General features: G+C 34.3%; 1 protein-coding gene across 1 annotated transcript in view; it reads left to right on the top strand.

Annotated features, from left to right (window-relative positions):
- The first annotated feature begins 2,603 nt into the window (after nt 1-2,603).
- LOC131874511 (uncharacterized) overlaps nt 2,604-9,758 on the top strand; it is a 40,350-nt gene continuing 33,195 nt past the window's right edge. Inside the window, exons 1-3 of the mRNA XM_059217927.1 lie at nt 2,604-3,056; nt 3,144-3,208; nt 8,181-8,253. Of these exons, the coding sequence (XP_059073910.1) occupies nt 2,958-3,056; nt 3,144-3,208; nt 8,181-8,253 (237 nt within the window). The 5' untranslated portion in view covers nt 2,604-2,957. The remainder of the gene's footprint in view (nt 3,057-3,143; nt 3,209-8,180; nt 8,254-9,758) is intronic.

Here is a 9,758-nt window from a genome sequence, read left to right as displayed (position 1 = left end):
CATAAACTCTAAAAACTTTTAAATTTTTATAATCAAATTCAAAAACATTTCAATCTCATTATTATTATACTATCTTATATTATTGTTAGTATATTACATGGCCAATCAAGCTAGGTCCCTAGCCCATTATATTTTAAAGTATTATTAGAATATTATAATAATTATTTTTATTATATTACTATTGGAGTATTTATAATTCAATATTTAAAACTATTAATAAGATTTAAAAAAATTGAAAAATTCATAATCAAATTCAAAAACATTTCAAAATAATATTATAAACTGTAAAAGTTTTATGTTATTTACAATGCTAAATATAAATTAAAAATAAAACCTTCTATGTAAAAATAATAATAACAAGAATCCACCTAAAATTATTATTTTTAAGTGGCAAACAATTAACTAAGAATATTGATAAAATATAAACAACAATAAGTTGCGAGCTCCCGTTAAAGCACTCCTCCTCATCATATTAACATAAACTTTTTTTTTCATTGATAATATTGGATTTTATTAATATAGAAAGGAAAGTTGCAACTTCAAAAGAAAGAAACAATTTTTGTCATAAAAGCACCAACCACCAAAACCACCCAGCCTAGACAAAACCACCCACCCAAAATCAATTTTGTAGACCATCAACCCGAAAATTTCCTACAATAGTGCTACGCACAAAACTAGTCGATATAGAACAAAATTGACATAGTTTGATAAACATAGGAGTGGGAAAAAACTCCCAAATAAAGACAAACATCAAATACACAAAGGACTACCTGGAAGAATTGGTAGGGTTTGTAACTTGCCCGCCATCACTGCCTTAGTTCTTCTGGTCCTCAGCCTTAGCCTTCAGCCTGTCACTTCCTCGTCCCCTGCTTCTGCTCGAGTTTTCCAAATCACCTCCTCCAACTCCATAATCTTTGCAAACATCTTCAGTGCCTCCCACCCTCTCCTCACCGCCTCTGCAAATCTTGCCTTCATTGCCTCCCGTCACTTGAGAAAGGGGATATACTTGCCTCTCAATTCTTGGTGGAACTCCAAATCCCTTTCAGAAATGTTAAACCCTTCACTCGGAATAGCCCACTCCAGAAATGACTCCATATTGTCAAGGAAATATACTGGAATTATTGCCTTCATTACCTTTCGAACCCGCTCACATGAAGAATCCAGCTCAAGTTCCCACACCATGATAAGGGAGTATAAATCCGCACAGGTCCGATATCGATGACCAATCACTCCCAATTCTTCACCTCGAATCAACTACACACTCTTAATTAACAACGGGTCCTTAGAGAGAAACATATTCTTTAGCCTCCGCTCCGAGACGGGTCCCCAAAATTTAGTGAGAAGTTTGGATGTCTTCAATGTGAAATTGACCTCCATTGCATCTGGAAAACTAGAATGCCAACCTCAAACTTTCCGGTGAAAAACCGCACTTGCGAAACAAAAATCTTCCTGAATACGTAAAGAATAACACACACTTCCCCACTCTCTCCATAAATGCACTCTCCTCAGGCTCCATTGCCACTGTAGGATAAATCAACATTAATTGCCAACTTTGGTCGAGCCAACCTATGCTCTCGGAAAGAGAACTAGATGTCCTCATCACACACTTCGCATTAATAGTCACATACGAAAACATACATGATGATTAAGAGTGCCATTGGACAATGACGTCATCACCCCCCCACCATGTCGTCACACATCTATCCAATTCACACGCCACGTTGGATAATGCATCCACCAACACATTCCCCCTCCTAATATGAGAAATACGAAAATCCTGAAAAAACATTCAGTTTTGAGCAAATAATTGATACAAATTTATTTAGTCGCCAACTCTAAGACACTCCTTTCACAATTGCATCCACCACCACTTTAGAGTCCCCTTTCTAGATGCACTCTTGGGATATTGATGTTATTAGCCAATTTCATCGCTAATAGGATGACTTGCACCTTAGCCTCATTGTTCGTCCCATCTTGCAACCTCTGTGCCCCTTTGAAAAGGACCTTCCCCTCATCATCATGAGCTACACACCCAACACCTGAGATGCCCGGGTTACCTCTCAACTCCTCATCAAAGTTGATCTTAATCCATCCTTGCTTCGACTTGGCCCACACCTCTTCATCTCTTCTAACCACCTTACTCGAAGGATGAACCTTGAAAAACCCATGAACGAGTCTATATTAACATAAACGTTAATATTACAAAAACTTCTTTAAAAAATCTTAATTTTAAACTCGAATATTTAAAATAAATATAAATGGAAACAATCTGAAATATGTTATTTTATTTAAACTAAAAAAATTCTCAATATCATTTATCACTCAACTATACCAAATCCAAAACATATCTCCAAAATAATATTTCAAACATTTTTTAAATAAAATAAAATAATCTAAAATATTATATGTTAAAATAAAGATTTAAAAGGATTCACAATTAAAAACATTTTGAACCATAGAAAATTTACCAAGCTTTCACATAAATCCTAGATATTTTTACCAAGCTTTCACATAAATCCTAGTCTCTCGAACTAAATCAATGATGAAACTTAACTCTTGTAATAATGATAAATAAAAATAAATAGTACATAGAAGATCTAATCAACTCTTCCATTGAGTTTTGGATTAGGGCAGAAGTCAACAAAATAGTTACTTTTAATATCTAGATAGTAGGATTTTAATGTGGACGGGGAATAGAGCCGCAGGAACCATTTAGACTTCTCTAATTTATGCGATAATTTCCCAGCTGAGCATTTACATTTGATTCGATACAATACAATGCCATTTAATTATTACTGGCAAATTTATTTGCGGCAGGCGTGAGACTTTTCATTTCTCCGTGCTACTTACCGGCGTGAAATTTTTCCTGTGGTGGGTTTCCCACCTAAAATATCAGCTTCTTGTGCTGTTTAGAACCTCGGTTCCCTCATTTTCCACTGGTTTAACATTGTTCTTCGATGAGTGAGTTAACGTGCGAAATGAAGAGAGCCAACACGGGGGAGCCCAAGCAAGAGGGCAATGAAATCTCCTTTCATATTCAACATTCTTCTCTCACTGTATTTATTTTTCCTCTCAATAGATGTTGCAGTATATTTTTTTCTTTCTGTTTTGGTTTTAGTTAACCTTTAATGTCGTTTATGCAGCTTCCAGACGGATTGCAACAACCAAATCTCAATTGCAGTGGCTTTAACGACGGAGACATAAAACTGTAAGTTTTCTCGTTTCTATAAATTCCTTTTAACTCTAGCCTATGAATTATAACATTTAGTTCAATCGCAAACAGTAGAATTTAAAAAATAAAAATAAAAATAAAGGGCTTAAAATTGCTTAAACCCTAGCGCCATTCGTCCTTCGTAGCTGACAAAACCTAGAAAATAATGGATTCGGGGCGGCGGATGATTGCCTTAGTACATACCTTCTGTCGTGATTTTTGTAGCCTGAATTCAAATGTTTCTTTTTGAGTAAAATGTTGAGCTTGGTTACGAGGTTGATATCCAAAGGGTGCAAAATTTAAATAACATGTATGATGTAAAGTGAAAAAGGTTCTTTGCTGGCTAAGTCATGACCTAAAAAATGCCCTTAAACTTTTGTATACATTTTTGGACGCATTATGCCTGTTTGAATTGTCTGATTCAGCATTGGGAACACACTCTTAGTTTCCACCTTTAGAGTGCGGTCACATCATCATCTTACTCAGACTGTCATAACCTCCGAAATGAGAGGAAATGAAAAAAGCTGAAGTCATTATACTCTTAAGAAATTATATTCAATCCTCGTTCCTTACCTTTTCAACTAAGGACGTATAGTTGTCTGCAGTTCATTTGTGGCGGCTTATCTTGAGAATAGAAATATTACAATCTCGTCTAACAAGAAAATCTGAAACACATTTGTTCAGTTTTGTAGATCTATCAGAAACACAAGCTTCAAGCCAATCTACGCAGCTAATGGGACCCTTTCAAGCTCTCAAACTTGCAAAATTATCATATTAAACCTCCTGGTTGCCTTTGATTTTTGAAATGGAAGCCAAGTCTTGAAAAATGGAGATTTTTACCCTTACGACACTTCACAAGATGCTCTTAAAGCTCAAACTTACACTAAAAAATGCAAAAATTGAACCTGAAAATAAAATATTTTTTTGGTGATGCAGGATTTCCAGTGGACCCAAATGTTCCTACAGCAGTAATCAATCAATATTTCTGAATTTCATAATTAGAAACAGCTGCAAGTTACTCACGCACATATTGACATTTTAACAAGCAATTGGCAGTATTGATATAAGAATCTTGGAACTTATATTTCTGATATTAAATCTGGCATTAAAGATTGTTCTATATGTTGATAAATACTGAAATTTATTGTTTTCACAATCCAAAACAGACTTGTACCTTAAATAAATGATTTTTGCAGCTGATACAACTTATATGGATTGTTGGGTGGCTGGGATACAAACTTGTACAACTCCAATGGAACCCAACAAAGCTGTATACGTCTGCTAAATATATATATATTTAATGTATAAAGACTGTTGAATTGATTTACATGGGTATTTGTGCTAGCTAACTTCTGATTCACATACATCCTCACTTCTTTTAGGACTGTAATAAATTGTCTTTCCAGTGAACTCAAATACAATGAATTTCTACAAGGAATAAATCTACTAATACACTAAATCTTCTGTGCATATACAGAAAACCTCAAAACTGTTGTTACTAAATTCCTTATATCTTGCAAACAAGGATGTTATGGCTAGGGTAGATCTTTCACTTCTGAAACCAATCTTCATTGCATGTTTTTTCGTCCCAAGGCTATTGTTGAACAAACTTGCTCAACCTCCACACTAGGTTTTCAAGATTATGCAAATACCAAAGAATGAATGCTCTTCTATAGGCTCTTCTAGGGTAATTAAAATAATTTTTCTTTTATTTCAATTTCCCCCTCAATAATAAAAATAAAGTGACTTTTGGAACTCTTTTTATTTGATATTACTTTTAAGTTTTAATTGTTATTTTCTAAGTTGCTTTTAATATTCTTTTTAAAACAACCTTTTAAATCACCATTTTTTACCCCATTCCTAGAATTATCACTTTTGGCCTTTTTTTAGAAACTTTATGGTGTGGGCCACTCTTTAATATATATATATATATATAAACGTAAGTTGCCCTTTAATTTCCTGCCCAAAGCGATCATTTAATTAACTTTATATTCGGGCCCAACAATAAGTCACTTTTATTTCTCCGTAACAATTCTCTTTTTAAATAATTAAATATACGTTGTCTTCTAAGTTTCCACTTTGCGACAACTTAAATATAATACATTTAATCACTAATTATATAATTATTTCTGCACAACCATCAAAGTTTCAAAAACTAATAAATTGAACCAAACGTGAATTCTGGCGATGCCAAAATATTCCCAAGCTCTCAAGATATCGAACATTATGAAAATTGGTTCTTTCCAAAAATAGCAAACCTCTCCAAGAAGTGTGGAGAGTTTTTAAAATGTCAAAACTGCTGTACTACATTCAAAAAGTACTGTTCGACTCATCTTGATTTTTTGAACTCGTTGCCACCGTTAGAATTCCTTCTTGATAAAGTTGGCACTCTCCAAAATTCTTGGAACTTTCCAAGAATGTTGGAATGGACTGAGAAAAGATCATTACATGACTATTGTTGAGATAAACTCTACCTCTATGAAAGAACACTAGTTTGTATGCCTCTTTATCTTGCAGCACCATTTTGCCTAGAGACTAGGATGCTTTAATCTTGTGTATACTGTATATAACTGTCAAACTATTTATGGCAGGGTGGTTTTTGTACAGTGTGCTGATTTCAGGGTGTTGATGATAAATATGTCCAAAAAAACAATGCACGTCCACCTTTTTGAATTAAATCTGTTTCACTTGGAGCTGTGTTCACCTTTAATACTAGGGGCAGGGGGATTTTGTAGCATTCTAATCAAACATGGGCTCCCATAGATGGCACTTCAAATCTATGGAGATTGGAAAGCATTCACAAAATTTAAAAGAGATGGGGGTTTAGGTTTGAGCCACTCTTGAAGATGCATTATAAATAAAATAAAATTTAAATAAAAAACCCTCTCTTTTCGAAGTAGGCACTCAATATTTTTGAATTAGTAAGGACAAATTAAAAATCATAATGGCTAATTTTTAATTTCTTTTTCTTTGAAAGTTAGTAAAAGATTAGATAAGCAGTTCTAGTCCATATTTCCTAGATGTGTTTTTATCTTGAGGACGGATTGCATGGTGTGATCTAAAATTGTTGTACAATTTCTTTTACAAAAGCCATTCACTAATGTCATGGACTGTGAAAGCCATAGGTCTGAATAGGGCGTTGAAAAAATATCTCCATGAACTTCTGCACATTCATATCAATACAGAACTATGGACAATGATACTAGAAGACAGATAAGCCCTTTGGCTAACAGTGACTGGGTTGTCATGGTTCAAGCTTGATTCAGGTATGAGCTAGAACTGTTCCACAACAAATTGTCTTGTTATATAAGCATTTTAGTTGTATTGAGTCAATAAACACAATCTAGAGTGCTGCTTTGTGGTCTTTCAAAAATCCTTTGATGAAGTTGCTAGGTATGAGTTATGAAAAGTTTAGAATAACTAAGCATCTTTACAGATTTATTAAGTTGCATTTTCCTTACTCTGTTGCAAAGACAAAAGACAATATACAAACTCAGGATGGACATATAAACTATAAGATAGTGTCTAGACATTAATCCACAATCTTCTCTGCCCAGTTTGGATTCTAGTCCTCTAGTTCTTACTAAAGGAGATTGAATAGATGTAAGCATCTACAGGTTGTGATGTTGCTCACAATCAAAACTATCAGTGAACAGCAATACATATCAACACAAATTATGCTAATGAAATTTAGAAAAGGATCTTCAAATATCTTTTTAAGTACAAGGAGGAAAAGGTCATTGCTCATGATGACTTGAGGAATTAAATTTGCAATTGAATTTAATCAAGACCATTATTGAAAAGATTTTGCTGAGGGTGGAAGGTATAATTTAGCTTCAAAAAGGAATCCGAGATGTTGAGTTTTGGATATGGAATATACCTTAATCTTATTTATCATACAGGTACAAGTTTGAGGGGGAAGCATCTTCTTGGATTCCTCTTTTTCAACTTCACATCCTGGCAGAAGCAGTCATCAAAAAATTTAAATTGCTGGAATAGTATTCAAAACCAAGAGAGATTTCTGGGTACAAAGCAAGCCGAAATCACACATCTCAAAGGCAGCTGGGTAAAGGTTACAGCAATTGGATAGGTGGATGTAAAATGGATGCAAACTGTCCCGATGTCAGAGTAACTAATGAATATGTCAAAATTGAAATATCATGATAAGGTATGAGACTCTCATCTTATGAAAAATAAGAGAAAAATGATGCACCATAAATAAGTCATGAATAACGAGCTGAATTCAAGCTATATCAACATGTCCACCCAAAACGGAAATTGAAATGTTGCTTAATGATTACCTATTTCAATGTTGGTGGACATAAATATGTTAGATTGAGATGGCAAAAGTTAAAGGCAAGAACATCATACTGAGATGGATTGCAGATCTTTTTGCAATTTTGAAGCTCACACTTGATGTGCATTTAACAAATTGTTATACAAACACTATAGAAATGACAGAGAAATACAATTTGGCAAACCTCACTTCATAACAGAATAATTACTTTAGGAAACCTTATTTCAGAGGTCCTGGAATACAGATAAGTTCTTTTAAAAACAATATAAATTCATTTTAATGCACCAAAATTATCTAAATAGGCTTAAAAGAGTTCATTGACAGATGTGATTATATCTATGTGAATCCCGGCTTTCTGCTAGTAGCAGTAATTTCAAGGAAAGTCTATGCTCACAGTTTTTATTGCCCTTAAATACAACAATTTGTGAATGGATATTATTACCATAAAGCTCAGCTACCTTTGGAATACAATTTCTGGTAGTGCTAAAGCCTAAATAGCTATGAAGAAAACAAACATCCTTAACGCAAATTTTGATATGGTGTTCTCTTTTGTGATCATTTGCACTGATTTTTCATTTCATGGTTTTGCATGAAGAAATTTTTAAATTTACAGTTCGATTCACAATTCAAAATCTCTGAATATGACAGATATCATGACTATTTGTTGTGCAGCAATTTACTAGTGAATTTTGGATCTGAAGAGAATGCATTAATGGTGTACACAGCACTGTCTGTTGATAAAGAGGTAATTCTTAGTTGTAGGCATCAACTAGGACTCCCATATGGTTTTACGATACTTCTCTAGTATTATTGTAACTAATGATGTTGGTTTGTGTAAGCAGATGTCATAACTCAAAGATTAGGAAACATGCATTACAGAACTATAAGATTTATACTTTCCCAACATTCATATAAACTGAAATGGCAAAGTTTATCATTGATTAGAAAATTGCATATACAAGAAATAAGATACAGTCCTGATCTTTTAACTAAAAGCAACCACTGAAATATTATTGCAAACCTCAGTAATGCATAGCAGCAGAGGATACACAGTGAATCTCAGTCTTTCTCAGAATCTTCACTTCACGTTCAGCACCAAAGAGATAGAAGTCTGAGACAAGAAAGAAAGTAGCTAGAATTAAAGGTTTTCTCTTATTCGACCCTTCCTAACTCTTACACACTGTCCATCCGTTAATCACTTCCAGCTACAGAAACTGAAAATAACCACAAACTCCTTCAGATTGCAATTATTTGATACTCCAATCGAGCGTCCAGGTAAGGATAGAAATACTATTTCAACTCCACGCCTTAGAAAAGCTAGCTACATCAACCCAAGGTAACCCACGTGGGCCTTCCTTCAGAAGTATTTGCTGCTATAGAGTCAATGTTCAACAAGGAAGAAGAATTGATTCCAAACTTTCTAAAAAGTCTGTCCATAGACAGCAGAAATTGCCCACATTCCACTCTCCAAACTGCAATATGTACCCAGAGACCAGACTGAATGTCCCCTTTGGGGATATCTTATATTTTGCTCTAAAACCACAAGTTCATTTAAAATAAGAAATGTAATAAAGTTAAGAGTATAAATTTACTAATTGAAATGTCTTTAACAAGATAAATCCTGGTTTAGATCCTGCAATCATGTTAGTCAACATCTGAAATGTAATCCATGAGGCCAACTATTTTCATAAGGGTTAGGAATCCAATAACATGTAAACGTATATATAATCAATAGCATTAATAATCACCCAAAGCATATTCTTATAGTAACCATATTAGGAATTAGATAGAGACTTTGCAAACCGCAATATCAAGGATAATTATCCTTGTATTGCGAGAGCATGGGTGGAAAATGGTCCAGTCCATTCTCCTCGATCAAGCCTAGGAGCACTAATCAGCCTCCCAGCCCATGAGGCTTAACCCCTGATGGGTGGCATGCTTGATAAGATTATGAAGACTACCTCCCTCCACCAAGCTTGGGAGCGCACACACGTTTCCCAGCCCATGACGTTTAACCCCCTATGGGTGGCATACTTGATGGTGGCTATCTTGGATCTTCACCTATCATGAATTCAACATGTTGATCAGCCTTCCTGTTTTGCAACCATTTCTACCCAATTCAAAATAGATTAACTATATGAATATGTCATCACATATATATCATATAGAAATACAATTAATTTTAGTTAAATTGGGAAACAGTACTTAAATTGGAAGCAATGCAATTATATACAACTATCCCTATATGAT

This window comes from Cryptomeria japonica, chromosome 1 (assembly GCF_030272615.1).
Source record: "Cryptomeria japonica chromosome 1, Sugi_1.0, whole genome shotgun sequence".
In the NCBI taxonomy this organism is placed as follows: domain Eukaryota; kingdom Viridiplantae; phylum Streptophyta; class Pinopsida; order Cupressales; family Cupressaceae; genus Cryptomeria; species Cryptomeria japonica.
The sequence above is the reverse complement of the archived record's forward strand: the minus strand, read 5'-3'. Positions and strand labels throughout refer to the sequence as shown.